At 37.8% G+C, this 15,980-nt stretch overlaps 1 protein-coding gene across 2 annotated transcripts; it reads right to left on the bottom strand.

The window, feature by feature from the left end:
- Positions 1 to 2,426: 2,426 nt before the first annotated feature.
- On the bottom strand, positions 2,427 to 15,124 carry aars1 (alanyl-tRNA synthetase 1). Of its 2 annotated transcripts, none has more exons than XM_082181662.1 (21): positions 15,031 to 15,124; positions 12,302 to 12,469; positions 12,031 to 12,219; positions 11,704 to 11,849; positions 11,428 to 11,619; positions 10,457 to 10,601; positions 10,229 to 10,374; positions 10,038 to 10,146; positions 9,714 to 9,864; positions 7,890 to 8,014; positions 7,423 to 7,567; positions 7,155 to 7,333; positions 6,955 to 7,068; positions 6,587 to 6,793; positions 6,193 to 6,377; positions 5,753 to 5,861; positions 5,115 to 5,228; positions 4,895 to 5,014; positions 4,718 to 4,804; positions 4,498 to 4,611; positions 2,427 to 3,256 (listed from the first exon to the last, which is right to left on the bottom strand). In XM_082181662.1, the coding sequence occupies exons 2-21, from the start codon at positions 12,443 to 12,445 to the stop codon at positions 3,077 to 3,079; spliced, it is 2,901 nt and encodes a 966-aa protein (XP_082037788.1). In that variant the 5' UTR covers positions 12,446 to 12,469; positions 15,031 to 15,124; the 3' UTR covers positions 2,427 to 3,076. The 2 variants fall into 2 exon arrangements, with proteins under 2 accessions (XP_082037788.1, XP_082037787.1); XM_082181661.1 differs by lacking the exon at positions 15,031 to 15,124 and adding an exon at positions 14,460 to 14,525.
- Between the last annotated feature and the right edge of the window lie 856 nt (positions 15,125 to 15,980).

Below are 15,980 nucleotides of genomic sequence, written 5' to 3'. Positions count from 1 at the left end.
AGTAATGAATAATGGATTTGTTGAATTCTGGGATGTGTGGGATCAACACTGTAAAAAAAGTATTAATTACATTAAACTGATCTCAATATATAATACTAATCTTGTATAACTTATAAAAAGTTGAAAATTGCGTAACTTATTACTTAATGTAAAACCACTTATTGATTATATAATGTTTTATCCTGATAACCAAACTTTTATAAGACAGTTAAACTTCACATTGAATCCATCACTAAGCAATGACTAACTTTAGCCATTTTCACTATTTTGCCATTGTATAAAGTTAATGTGTCTGAGCTTGAATGGAGCATATGTCTGAAAGTCTGGTACACTTATTCATAGAAAAAGCATATTCTGTATTTAAAATGTAAGAGTTTGGAAAAACAAAAATGGTCGGCTAGTTTTCAAATTAAGTTTGCATGGTTGAGCAGCAGCTGTGCAAGAGTGGTATAATGAAAAGTAGGGATGAATTTGGTGAATTAATGATAAATGTAGTTAAATTTAGATGACTGGAAGAAAGGCCTTATTGTGAAACTCCCCAAGAAAGGCGTTCTTCAGAGTTGAGACAATTGGAGTGGCATCAAACTGCTCTCAGTCCCATTAAAAGCCATCTGTAGAGTTCTTCTATACAGAAATGACAGGCTTTAAACTCAGACAAGAACAAGCCAGATTCAGAAGTGGAAGAGTTGCACAGACCAGTTCTTTACTCTGAGAAACATCAGAGAAGTGCATAAAGTGGAACAGCCCTCCGAATATCAATTTTTTAGACCAAGAAATCATTCGACAGTGATACTTTATGGAAATTGGTATTCTACAGAGTTCCACCAAAAAAGCTATATGAGGCTGTTCTACAGGAAGATCGAATGCAGCGTCAGAATGGTTCCCTGTAAAGGAAACTGTATCTTCTTCCTGGTGACTATTGACTGGATCATGTGGAAAACAGGCATCCAGTAGACCCCCTTCACACAGCTTGAAGACCTTGACTTTTCCAATGACCTTGCTGTAGTCTCCACAAAAATCAAACATCTCAAAGAAAAGAGCGACAGGCTGAATGGCTTCGACGTGCAAGTGGGCCTGAACATCAGTCCTTCCAAGACCAAAGTTAAGTGCATTAATTCCATCCCTAATGCACCAATCAAAGTCAGTAATGAACCATTGGAATGTGTGAACAATTTTACATACCTAGGAAGCCTCACCAGCAAGGATAATGTAAAAGCACGGTTTGGAAAAGATAGAGATGCATTCGCCAGACCAGAGGTGGACAAAGTACACAACTTCCTTACTTGAGTGAAAGTACAGATACTACTGGTCAAATATTAATGCGTTACAAGTAAAAGTTGTAAAGACCGATTCTTACTTAAGTAAAAGTACAGAAGTACTCGTTTTTAAAAGTACTTAAGTATCAAAAGTAAAAGTTAATGCAGTGTTTTATTATTGTTGCATTGTTGAATGTAATACTTACAGTACCTTATGCCTCTGAATCTATGCCTGCCCTCATATCAATATCACATTTATTTCTAGAACACAGTTCCAGTAGTGGGATTGAATATGAGATTGAATAAGTGCACTCAATAACGTCTACAATGGTTTCGGACACCCAAATGGCTGTTCCCTCAAATAGTGCCCTTGGCTTAGTTTTTTGGCTTTGACGTCAACCCGACTTTCATTTCCAACCAAAATCCAACGTCAACGTAAATCTGACGTCGGGTTTTGACGTCAACCCGACTTTCATTTCCAAACCAAAATCATCCCCTGACGTTACTACTTTCTACTCAAGGACCTTGACAGAAACGTAGTGGAGTAAAAAGTACGATATTTGTCTTTCAAATGTAGTGAAGTTAAAGTAAAAAGTTTCCAGAAAAGATAATACTCAAGTAAAGTACAGATACTCAAAAAGTGTACTTAAGTACAGTACTCACTGTAAACTTACTGTCCACCTCTGCGCCAGACTACGGTCTGGAAATCTAGGCAATACAGCACCACCACAAAGCTAAGTTTGTACAACAGCTTTGTCATATATTGTATATTCTGGCCTATGAAATCACCAATTAACTGTACAGGAGAACAAAGAGTCAAGTGGTCACCGAGATCAAGCGTCTCACATCCGATGGCTTGGGCATGTTCTCAGAATGGACCAGGCCCAAATCCCAGACTGCCCTGAGATGGACACCACCTGGCAGAAGAAAACAAGGGCGACCTAAAACATCAAGGAGACGCAAAGCGATGGCAGAACTTAAGGAGATGGGTCTGACATGGGGCAAGGTGCAGTACGCCGCAAACGATCAAGCCAAGTGAGAGCCAATAGTTGATGACTTGTGTCTCACTCAGGACGAAGGGGAGTATGTAAGTGTGCTGAAATAATCATAAGCAGTAGCTTTAATCACAATCACATTCAAATAAACATCACTCCACAGGACAATGAAAAGTCATTTATGCATTTGAAATCATTGCTTTTTTTATTACCGTTCACAAATGATACATTTCATGTGACTGGTGATAAATGACTCATTTCCCCAAAACAGATGAAAGACCTAGTGAAAGGTTAACAGTGTTGGCATGAATTCGTCTGAAATATTACGACATCCATCCTGTTAAAGAGACAGACCAACAATTCTACAGATGTAATGAAAATCTTAAGAAATAAAAAGACACCTTCTAATAGAATGATGATGACAATGATTTTCGTCCTCGTATGTTCAGAACGATAACAATGGCCATGAGGATGATTTTAGCTAGCAACATTAAACTGTCAATCTAAATGTAATTATCCAATCAGAAAACATGCACAGTCCCATGTGCTTTGCATTATAGAGTCAGGACGGTTTGATAGATCAGTTGATATATGCATGTGGTCCTGCAGTGACCTAGTTAACTGAGAGAGGGCGCTAATTATTTCCCTTCCTATCCATAATTGACAAATTACACATTTCTGTACAGTTTTTACATTTACCAGCCGGGAATGTCCAGTTTGTAAATTCAGCAGGCATAGCTGGAACAGGACAGGAGGAGGGTTAAGACCAGACTAAGGACCTCTTTTCAGATTAAACTCTACCTACACAACTCTATCCATTTGTCCTTAATTTTCACCCAGTTTGAGTTGGGCAAATTCATTGGCCAGCTGCAGAGCCTCCTGTATGCAGTGCGTGTTTCTACCCGTGGCCTGGGCAGACATGTCTTTACCGCCTCCTTTTCCATCCAGCAGAGGGCACACTTCCTGAACCCACTCGTTGGCCTTCAGGCCCCGGTTTGCAACATCCTGGAAACACACAAAGAGCAAATTGGTGATTTTAAATTAATACTTTACACATGCATTAATGTGTTACTCTAGTACCATGCAAGTCAGCGTAATACTTAACCAGCATTAAATGTCAAAGTGAACACAAAATGGCATTTGAAACCCATTTTACTTCTGAGGTGAGCTAAAAAGCCAGCTGTTACATTTCACTGAACATAATAATGTACCCACTGATGAATCATTCACAATACGACTAGGAATGTGTGTTAAGAAAATACACTTCCGTTCAAAAGTTTTTCATGTTTTTGAAAGTCTCTTTATGCATCATCATCATCATCATCATCATCTTTTTTTATTTAATGCCATGTCAGCAATCAGAGCTATCTTCATGGCAAAAATTAAATTACAAAAACACAAATATCTTATACAACATCTGGTGTAGACCACCTGATCAAGTCTAGTTTTAAAATTGAGAAAAGTCCTGGTTTTAATTTCCGGATGAGTTGCATACAACTTATTATTCTTGCACATATGCCACTCTTCTTGCCACTTATTTAAAATATATCTGTTAATAATCGGTCTAATATCTGAGGGAGGAATTTGACATTCATTCATTTCCTTATTAAGAGCTTTCTTGGCAGCTGCATCAGCTTGCTCATTTCCTGCAAGTCCAACATGTCCTGGAACCTAGCAAAAGATAATACTGAAGAACTGATTGAGCAGATAATCCACTTTGGTTAAGATGGAGTCCACTAAAGGATTATCAATTTTTAAAGTATCCTCTCTTTATGCACATCAAGGATGTATTTATTGGATGAAAACAAACAATTGATAAAATAACAATAAAAGCAGTAATATTGTGAAATATTATTATAATTTCAAATGAATGTTTTCCATTTTAATATATTGTAAAATGTCATTTATTTTTTGTGATGGCAAAGTTGAATTTTCAGCACCATTACTCCAGTCTTCAGTGTCACATGATCCTTCAGAAATCATTCCAATGCTGATTTGGTGCTCAAAAATCTTATTATTATTATTGTTCAATAAAAGTTCAAAATAACAGCATTTATTGGAAAGAGAAAACTTAGATAGAAATAGAAATTGTAACTTATGTTCAATTTATTGCGTCCTTGCTGAACAAATATATTAATTTCTTTCAAAACAAAAAGAAATCCTGAGCTTTAAAGTAGATCTTGATAAATATTTAAAGAGACCCCTAAGCCAGCTCACAGAATAAGTTTCTCTCTGACCCCGTTTACCTGAGGAACTTGGCACAAGCAGATGATTTTTCCTGCATCGTTGTCCACAGCAAAAAGCATAGCAGCAGTCTGTGGTGAATTTGTCTTCAGTAACTTCAAAGACTCATTCAAAGCCTGTGGAAGCACAGAGGAATCATTTAGACTTTAACTGAAGACTATTTAAAAACTGCATTCATTTCAACTATAGATCCCAATTTTGAAAGGACAGTGAGCCTTTCACCTTTGCAGATGCTCCACTCTCCATCTCCATCACAATTAGAGGTTGGTTAGGTTTGCTGTCGATGATCTCCTTCGTCTTTTCCAGGACCTAAAAATGAACCATGTGTTCACAGCTGGTCTTAGACTTTCCAATAATCTCTGTGACTAACCATCAAACATCTGAAACATGTTTTCTTACCCTCTTCTGTACATCAGCCTTGCTGGCACGGTCCAGGTCATCCATGATCTTTTTAAGACCCTTCAGGGAATCCCTCATCTCATCCTTCTGCCACTGAGAGATCACTGCAGTGCCCAGGGACTGAATATATATGGATACACAGATTCAGTACACAAAAAAAAAAAGAAAAAAAGGTGTATACCATACAAGCAAGAGCAGAACATGTTTGAGTTGAACTCACCTCTGTCATATCAGCAATCTCCTTCTGAACGTCTTTATTCGGGGAGGTCTGAGCCTTCACTTTCTCTGCCATGGCATCTAGACCCAACTTCAGGGCATCAGCTTTCCTCTGGGCCTGACAACACAAACATCCACCTGTCATGAACTATTAGGAATGGGAATCATAAGGAACTTCTTTATTCAGCTTCCTAAATGATTCAATAATTGGTCCTAAAAATATACTGTACTAAAAAGTATTTAAATGTAAAAAAATATTTTGGGGTATTTTTATTTTATTTTTTTTACAAACCACTGTTCTGAATGTGTATTTACACATTGCTATATGAATTATCAGTCAGTAATTATATTGATTTAACTCTCAACAAGTCTTAAGTACATGTCTTCATGACTGATTCATTGAATTAACAGAAAAGATACATGGCTCAAAAGATACATTTGTGAAGCAGACTACACTAGCCACACTGTGCGTGCGAACAGCAAAGGCAATTGACACATTTAATCCTTGTATTATTTCAGGTCTTCCTTTCAAAGCACATTCAAATCAGACAGCAAAAACCGGTTCTAGATTCCCCACCCTACATCACATACTACAAAGTATCAGTCAAAAATAAAAGCATGTTGGCCTTCTCTTTCTCCAACCTTCTGAGCCTCTGCTCCAGTCACTGCCACAATCCTCCTGATTCCTTTAGCAATGGCCTCCTCTGATACAATCACAAATGGAGCAGCATGACCAGAGTTCTGCAGGTGCCTATGGGTAAAAATGATCAATAAGAAAACTACGAAAATTAACTCCAAAAACAGTTAATTCATTAGGGCTAAGGAAAATATTATTTAACAACACTTTCATAAACATTTTAATTGCATTAATGAAAACAAAAAACAATATATTTATTTTATTTTATAACTAGTAATTTTCATGAAGCATAGACAGGACCAAATTCAGAATATTACATATAAAGTTGATCATTTTTGTTCATATCCATAGAAATCTACATGTGCTGCACATGAATGAAAGCGAGGAGCTTTAGTAGTAGGCCTACTACTGCAATATTTGAAGTTTATAATATTAAAGCTCATACGTTCCACCGCAGAACTCAATGGAGGTAAGTGAGCCTGCAGGGCTGTTCGGATCAGCCAGCAGCTCCTCCACTGAGACGCCAACAGACACCACTCTAACAGGATCAGGGTACGTCTCATCAAACACTGCCCGCAGACCTTGGATGGCTTTAGCTGCTGCAAGGGGAGCATCCAGAGCATAGACCGGCTGAAAAAAGAGAGAGTATTTCAAATTGTGAGAGAAAATATGAAAGAATACAAAAGTGATCTCAAGAAAACTAAATTTCTGCTTTCTAACTTACAATAGGTTACCGTTTTGTTTTCGGACTGTGAATACATGTGAAGAAAGTTTCAAGCGGTATGAATATGAACGTTTCATTGAAAAGTGTCTTTGAAAGCCTGTTGAATGGTCCTGACCTTAGCGTCGCGAATCATGTTGGAGGCGATCTCTTCTGTGCGGTGCACTTCATCTGTGCTCATTGCACCTTTAGCTGTGAAGTCAAAGCGCAGTCTGTCTGGAGCAACCAAAGAGCCCCGCTGATCTGCCTCTCCCAAAACTGAACGCAAAGCAAAGTTAAGGATGTGTGTGGCGGTATGGTTACTCATGATGGGCCTACGACGAGCCTGAGAAGGAGAGAAAAAGAGAGAGGGGAATCATGTTGCATTCTGTGCTCTCTCAATCCACATTATGTTCCATCTTTGCCTATAAATGTACATAATAACATCCTATCCATCTCTCTTGTTTGTCTGAACCAAACATTTTTAGAAGTCACTTGGTTACATACCTCATCCACATGCAGAGTTAGGCGGTCTCCAACCTTCAGTGTGCCGTATACTGTACCAATATGCAGCACGTATCCTCCACGCACCTGAGTATTCTTCACCGTGAACTCCATCCTCTGAAGCAGCAAAACAAAACATGACATGACAGCAAAACTAAACTAAGCATCTCAGCTTCTTTCCACAACCACTCTCGGTTCCTTACATCCTCAGCAGAGTCGTTTTCTCGGAGCATGTAGCCTTCATCAAAGCTCTGCCCACCCTGCTCGGCGTAGAAAGAGGTCTTGTCGAGCAGCACTCCGCACTCTTGACCTGTGGTCACTTCATCAACAAATGCACGCTCCCTCCTGAGAGCCAACACTGTGCCCACTGTCTGTTCAAACTCTGAGAGAGACACACAATATCACACGCATGAAAACCTACGCATAATCAACCGTAAAACCCAACAGGAATAGTGAAGGTGTAACTCGTACCATAGTTGCCATTATCATCTGAAGTGTACTTGTACTTGGGGCTGTCGTCAGTGGCAGCAACATCTTTGTTTCTGAGCTCTTCAATGGCGTAGATGTCCAGCATGATGTGGTCCTCGTCCCCAGAGCCTTTGCCTTGAGACTTTATCTGTGTACACGTTTTTATTTAGACCCATTTACAATAACAAAACACCTATTGTTATCAGTTAATATTGGATATATGTCAGCTGATATAGCATTTTTAATTGTGCATGCTCATTTTTGTCTATTTCTACATTTAAATTAGCTTTGCTGTCATTATAAATAAAACAGTCAAAATGAAATCAGTCAGTTTCATGTGAATTTTGGCACCAAAACATTACAGTTGAAAGTATAAAAGATGGATTTTCAGTCCCCTGTGTTTTATAACTATGAAATTATTCTGTGCTTAATGGAAATTGCACTGCATAAAAAAATTAACTGATTTCCACCTGAGCAGCTTTCTTCTCCTCCTCAAAGGCCTGCCTGTCTACCCCCATTCCCCTTTCTTCAGCGATCAGGGCAGTGAGGTCCAGAGGAAAACCATACGTATCGTAAAGCAGCCAGGCTGTGTCACCTACACAAAACAATGACAGTTATATACACAATACAATACTACAAAATTAGTCTTAATTTCTTTGCTTCCAAATGTTAAACCATAGAGCTTTTATTTTGGCAGAAAAACACCACAGAGAAACTTTAAAGCCTCTCTTCTGTTGGCAACACATTTATAAATTATACTCATTACAATTTTGGGAAGATGGTTGGCGAGTGCTGCGTTTTATAAATGCGCATTACAAGTAACCCAAACTCCTTCCCCTCCAATTTACAAAACTCAAATAAAGATTCAAAACTGTTTTTCGCCAAAAGTTTGCATCCCTGCACCTCATCTAGGGGCATTTGGCTCAGCACCTGGTTCGTTTAGGGCATTTGTTTCAGAACCGGGTGTGTTTTCACCCTTAGTTTGGTTCATTTAAGCATATATGAACACGGCAATCGCTCTCGGATCCGTACCAAAACAATCACTCCAAGATCGCTTGAATGAGGTGGTCTTGGCCCGACTGAAAACGAATTCTGTGGTGGTTCGGTTGAGGTGAGAAATCAATGCGACCCAACAGACCAATGAACGAAGCGGTATCATAATTCATAACCGTGAATTTGTTTTATAAGAAGCAGCAGTGTCTGATTCAGTGAGTGAGCACATTAGTTATCGCAGTTGAAAACCAAATAACACCTCTTCTTAAAATGTTGTGCAATTGCCCTTCTACGTGCATTGCAAGAATGCTGTACCGACGAAGCCTTGATTCCAGCTCTAACTGCATTATAAATTTAAATGATTTAAAAGAGATATATATTGTTATGATACCATAATTCCAGTATTCGGTATCAATACCATTAAAATTTTACGATACTTGGTACCAATTTTGATACCACAGCAAAATCTGTTGGAACTATTTTTCTATTTGAAAAAAATATTTAATTAAATTCAGTACATTTATTATTTATGATGGTTATCTTAAGTAAATAATATACATAAACAATGAAGGTTACATGCTGTTTAAAAAGATCAAGTGAAAAATAAGTAACCTTCAATGTAAGTAACCTTCACACATTATTATTATTATTAGTAGTAGTAGTATTACATTGCTATACATGCAGTAGCCTAATATAATTACTGCTGTCAATTTCTTCAAGTTAAACCGAACTTTTATTTTGACGGGTTGCCGTGAAGACCTTGAGTTTCTGTGTGTGGATGATATGACGATAGTTTTTCTCAAATGAAACGGTAAAATGCTCATGAAGTGACTTTCAGAGCGGCTCTTGAGATGAAGTTCATGCATTCATGTCCTCAAATCGTGAGGCAGCAGAGACTGAAAACACAGCGAGTGTCACCCGTGCTTCAGTGTGTGTGTGGTAAATGAAGCAGAACATGCAGTATTAATATTTAAATAGTCTTTTTGCAGTTTAAAATTCACTGACACTAGTATATATCGTGGTATACATCGGCTTCAGTGATCCAAGTCAAAAAGTTAGTCTGGAGCTCTGCGCTTAGATAAACATGGAAGCGACTGAAAGCAGTGGCCTATTAGTGGGTACCGAATATACCCGGTACTCGGTACTACAGAAATGGTGGTCTCGTCAAATTTTCTAAATTTCAGTACCAACTTGGTACCGAAGTACTTTTGACAACCCTATACTGTACTGATATACAATCAAACGATTTACAGGTCTGAAGACGCCTTAAAATAACATATGTGTGGTAGTATGTGCTTTACCTGGAATTGTCTTGCTGTCTCCAAGACTCTGGATCTTGCGGTCCAGGATACGGCGTCCCCTGCTAAGGGTTTTGAGGAACTGTGCCTCTTCCTCATTGATGATGTCCTTTACCATATCAGGATCTTTCCGCAACTCTGGGAAAGCATCACCCTGTAGAGAGAACCATTAAATGGCCATCAGAGATAGAACTGAAACTGTATTTAATGAAAGCACATTTCAATAGTGCATTGGCTGCCACTTTGAATAACTGTCAAAGCAGCAGACAGGAGGTTCCTTAAGCACAAAGTTATGAGAGAAAAAAATTGTAGAGGTAGAGGCCTTACCAGGGACTCAACCACTACATCTACTAAGGAGGCGAAGAAACCCCTCTGTGCACCCAGCTTCTCGTGAGAGTATCGCACTGCACGACGTAGAATTCTTCTAAGCACATAGCTGCGAACACAAAAACAGGGTCACATATACATGCATTGGGTATACATCAAGAACACTGCAAACTATTACACCATCACCTCACCCTCTGCCTGTGTTGTCAGGTCTCCCGCCATCAGACAAGGCGATAGTAATGGTTCGGGCGTGATCAGCCAGGACACGGTATGCCATGTCGATACCATCTGTGTCTTCTGAGCCAACCTTTCCTGTGTATGCCCTGGCACCTGTGCCCTGAGAACCAAGACAATTTTTTTAATTACATGCAAAAGAGAGTTTGGTCACGTCTCATGTGTTTTTTTTTTTATGATTGTACCTTCTGAATGGCTTCAAAATATGGGATGAACAGGTCAGTGTCGTAGTTGGACATCTTGTTTTGCAGTACAGAGACCAAGCGCTCCAGTCCCATCCCTGTGTCAATGCTCTTCTTGGGCAGAGGCTTTAGCAATGTCTCCGACTCCCTGCATGGAGAGGCCAAGCCATATGCGTTTAGAACAATATGTGAATACTTACAGTATCTTTGTGTAAAGAATTACAGGTTTCAATAAGGATCCAATGTTAAAATTCAATAATGAAATTATACTACCACTCAAAGGTTTGGGGTCGGTAAGATTTTTTAAAAGTTTTGAAAGTCTCTTGAACCAAGGTTCAATTTATTTGATAAAAAGCATAAGAGATATTAAAATGTAATTTATTCCTGTGATAGCAAAGCTGAGTTTTCAGCATCATTACTCCAGTCTAGAGTGTCACACGATCCTTCAGAAATCATTTTAATATGCTGATTTGGAGCTCAAGAAACATTTATTATTATCCATGTTGAAATCAGTTGTTGTTTGATATTTTTGTGGAAACTGTGAATTTTTTTTCAGGATTCTTTGATGAAAATAAAGTTAAAGTATTTATTTTAAAGAGAAATGCTTTGTAACATTATAAATATCATAACTGTAATTTGATCAATTTCATGCAATTCAATTAATACATAGGCTATTTTAAACCAATTTTATTTATATAATTTTAAGTGATAACCCATAAATGACTAAAAAAAATAGATCAAACACTCAAATAATTATTTTAAATATTAATTAATCACTTAATAAAATATCCAATATAGGCTGACATCAATTAAAAAACATCTCTAATTTCAGTCAATAACTGATATATTGTGCATTCATATGAACAATACATTACATAAGAAGTGACTCTAAAAATAATATTTCTAAGTGTGTGTGAACTTTTAATGAAGTGTTTACCATTGTTAGTCGTAGTTAACAAGGAGCAGTAGTTTACCTGTTAAACTGGATGAACACCAGGTTCCAGATTTCAAGGACATTTGGGTCATCCATGTTGACCAAGTGGGCGGCATCTCTGCCTCCAATGCGATCAAAGTGGATCTCGCTGCACGGTCCACATGGACCAGTGTCACCCATCTCCCAGAAATTATCTTTCATACTGCCGGGCAGAATACGGCTCTCCTCCATTCTGGGACCGAGTCGAGACAAACGAGAAATATTTTACTATTACACATCAATAACTCAATACACCTTGTACATATTTTGTACTCACCCCAAGTCCAGCCAGATCTGCTTGCACTCCAGGTCAGGCTCCAGGCCTGCATCAGCATGACCACCAAAATAAGTCACATAGAGGCGCTCAATAGGTATGCCAAACTCCTGCGTCAGCAGCTCCAGAGCCATCTTGCAGGCCAGGTGCTAGATATAGAATGAGCAAAAAAAGAAATGAAGGGATGCAAAGAGAAAAGACCAAAATTTGTTTTTCATTTATAATTTTTACAGCACATATAAAAAAATTAAATTAAAAAAAGAGCATCAGTACTATAAAGAGATACACCATGATTTTACAATATACAACACCTCTCTCTCTATCTCTTACTTTGAAATAATCTCCAAAGGACCAAGAGCCTAACATCTCAAAGAAAGTGTGATGGTACACGTCTTTGCCCACATCATCAAGATCATTGTGCTTGCCACCGGCACGAATGCACTTCTGTGTGTTTGCAGCACGGCGAAGTCTGGCCATGGGGTGGGACGGGTCGATGGTGTTCAGGAAGATGGGCTTGAACTATTGAGAAGATGAAGATAACAATACATTTTTTATAACAAATTAGACACCCATTTATGTTACTAGGTTCAAATCTCCTAACCTGGTTCATCCCGGCATTGGCAAAGAGCAGAGTGGGGTCATCTAGCGGAATGGTGGCTGACGAGTGGACGTACTGGTGCTCATAGCGGCGGAAGAAGTCAATGAACTTCTCACGGATCTGTGCAGCAGTCAGCGAAGAGTCCATGCTGGTTGTGTTTTTCTCAGGGGACTAGGGATATATACAAACACACAGTGAGTCAGAAACCGGTTTTACAAAAACAGCGGGTGGAGTAAGCTTGCAGCTGCAGCTTGTTGTTATGCCATTAATCATCAACAATCAAGAATGTGAAATGGACATCTGCACACCTCACTGCATGATCACTGCATGATCTGCATACCGGGACATTCAAGAGACGAACCCGTTTAGTGAGGAAGTAAAGCTTGAAAACCCACTAAACAGACAAAATTGTGAAGGCCAAGTATGGTGACCAATACTCTGAATTTGTCCTCTGCATTTAACCCATCAAAGTTAGCACACACACACATTAGTAGCAGTGAGTAGTGAACACACACTGCAAACCATGGACACACACCCAGAGCAATGGGCAGCCCGGGGAGCGATTGTGCGTTGGGTGCCTTGCTCAAAGGCACCTCGGTCATTTCCCTCCGGTATTGAAAATCAAACCCGCAACCTTTAGGTTACCAGTCTGACTCTCTAACCATCAGGCCACGCCCACAACTGCCCCCAAATATGAGCGCAAAGTGAGATTTGACAATATTTCCACTAAACCATCATTCTTTTATTGCGGTTGCAAATAATATTTTATAATTACTTCATGTTTTTCTTTCAGATGTATGGGGTCATTTGTGGATATATTAATACATTCATTTCATTCAAATCATTTATTTTACCATAGTGAATAAGCGGAGGGTAATGGCTATTTCACCAATCTGAAAGTTCTGTGCAACAACCACTACTGGCTAAATGCAAAAATTGTATGCGAATGACGAGATAGTAGACTTGAATCTTCCTCACAGGAATATTAAAGGAAGCTCCTCAGCAGGTGCAGTCAGTATGCAGCAAACAATAGACATCCCTGAAGTAATTACAGCACCACTCCCATTACAAAAACAGCTTTTTCCAAATCACAAGTACATAACCACTCCAGCCACGCATGCCAGAAACCGCATCCATTGTGAATGAATTAACTAAACTGCTTCAACATCTGCATGCTGAGAACCAGAATTTCCTTGCTATGATGACGTGGACTTGAAAATAGTTATTATTTTAAAATAAAGCTGAACTTGATTTACAATCAATACGTGCTCAACAATAAGGAACACTTTTGAACTTGTCCAGTCAATGGTTTTACTGGACCCACGACCCATCATGTTTTTATGTGTTTCAAATTATATGAAGTTTTCTTTGCAAAATAATAATAATATACTGGGAAATACTGATATTTATCATTTTCAACCTTCTCTAAATGATGCTTCCAAGACTATCACAATTTATAACATTTCCTTGAATACCATAATTAAACCATAAAAATTGGACAACCATGACAAAAATAAAGCCACACATGGACAATCAACAAAAGTAAGATAGAGTGATGCTCATGTTAAGAATAGGATCGCTTAATCGTTATATTTTCCAATTTGTAGCCAGTTTGAATAAAAGCTTCTGCTAAACGATTAAATGTAATCTATAATAATAATAATAACAACCATGATAATAATAATAAAACTCAATAACAGCTATAGATTCATATACTGTAAATACATTAATTGCTTTTATTATATTCAGTCTGTCTGAATAGGAGCATCTGTTAAATTAATAAATGTAATGACGACGCAGGCAGGACAGGACAGTGAAGAGAAACTTATTTCATAGCCTTGTATTAACATACTAGTAATAAAAACCTTACTGATATTAAATCTATTTTAAAGGAAAGACCAGGCAAAGACTGCAGCAAAAAACAAAAAACCTTCAAATTCAAAAGAAATGACTGGCCCTGTGGTACATTCTTTTTGTTGAATCCTGAATATAAATGTTAAACGATACAGTGTAAAATGCATCTTAATATAAATACATAATATAAATGTATTATTATATTATTATTATTTGACAATGCTTTGTGAAGGACATGAGAAACGGGCACTTAACATGATGCAACATTAGTGAGCAAAACAAGTCAACTGCACACAGTGAGGTTCACCTGACAATAGAAGAAAGCTTTGGCACATAAAAATGTGAGATGAAGAGCCATAGATAATGATGCTCTATGATCCTAGAGGAAGTATAACAGGATTTACTACAATACGAATACCTACAATACCCCATTTCCATGAATACAGAACCATATAAACGCAAATTACATGATATTTTTACACATATATAAATCAAACTAATTCGTTTCTTTGCTGCACTGCATTAACCAGTGCACTGACATAGGCCAAACCCCTATAGACTACAGTATGATGCAAGTTAGTGCTGACTTGTGCACATCAACATCATGATTTGCATTATCTGGATTCTGTATTAGACAAGTAACCCAGTCATTATGTCAAAGTAACTTAGATAAAGCGGTGAATAGTAGTCTTTCTGATTTATTTTACAATAGCATGCTTCCTCTAAGCACGAGACAAGGCTAAGCTGACAATCCAGTCATTCACTAAAACACCATGTAACTGGATTCATACAGTCTCATGATACGGACCATAAAGATATATAGTAAAAACAAATTACATATAACGTCATGAAACAAATATAAAGCTAATGAAACTTACGAATAATAATCTTACAGCCGCTTCAGAAGCCAATCACACTACTTCCCACGCCGGTTGAAACCAAAAGAAGGAGAGACGACAAAGTGCCGCCCACAACATAGATGATTGGTTCAGGAAGAGTGATGTTTCAGTGTACGTAGTTTTTATTGGTTTAGGATGCTGTCGATCAAGACAAAGACGGGACTGGATATGACAACTGTGCAAAGGACGGAACTGGATGATGCAATGATAAAGTAACAGTGCAGTGATATTTATGTTCTTATTTATTATCTTTATTTTGTCATACGATCGTGATTTACAATCTGCTTGTTTTCTTCTAGTTTATAAGAATTGTATTTATTTATTAATATGTTATATGCTTACATAGATCATTATGCGGTGTCAGTGTCATTTGTAACTTTCTTTTCTTCTGCTTCTTCTTCTTATTATTATTATTATTATAAATATTGGTATCATACAAGCATTCAAATGGATGCAGCGGTAGTATATTCAAACTATGATGTGATAAAAGGATGAAATATTTTGTAAACTTTTTGCAAGGGTAAACGTTTAAAACGATGCAATAAAATAAAAAATAAAGTTAAATCAAAAAGCACTATATTTTGTGTGTTTGAGAGGGACAGTAAGCATTTCCTCACAGCAGGTGGCGATCAAGATCTTGTTTATGCACAAACTTTAACAATCCCACATTCTTCTTTCAAGTGACCAGCAGGATTAGTAAATAGATATGAGTTTTAAGCCATATGAGAGAGTTGATCATTTACATGACATACTATTTACTCAGAAATGTACCTGTAATAAATGTCACCTGCTCGCTGGTAATGTTCAGAGGTGGACAGTAACAAAGTAGGCCTACATTTACTGAGTACATTTACTAAGTAGCCTACTGTAGCCTTGAGTATTATTTTTTTCTGGAAACTTTTTACTTTAACTTCACTGAAAGACAAATA

Source organism: Leuciscus leuciscus, assembly GCF_965113295.1.
Source record: "Leuciscus leuciscus genome assembly, chromosome: 10".
Classification (NCBI taxonomy): Eukaryota; Metazoa; Chordata; class Actinopteri; order Cypriniformes; family Leuciscidae; genus Leuciscus; species Leuciscus leuciscus.
Note: the sequence above shows the minus strand (reverse complement) of the source record. Positions and strands in the feature narration are given on the sequence as shown.

Excerpts from the sequence above, each read along its gene's own strand:
- aars1 (XM_082181661.1), bottom strand. The coding sequence starts at position 14,510 with ATGGCTCTTCATCTCACATTTTTATGTGCCAAAGCTTTCTTCTATTGT. Across the intron at positions 10,602-11,427 it reads GTGTTCATCCAGTTTAACAG|GGAGTCGGAGACATTGCTAA; the intron begins GTAAACTACTGC and ends CTCTCCATGCAG. Across the intron at positions 3,257-4,497 it reads GCTTGTGCCAAGTTCCTCAG|GATGTTGCAAACCGGGGCCT; the intron begins GTAAACGGGGTC and ends GTGTGTTTCCAG.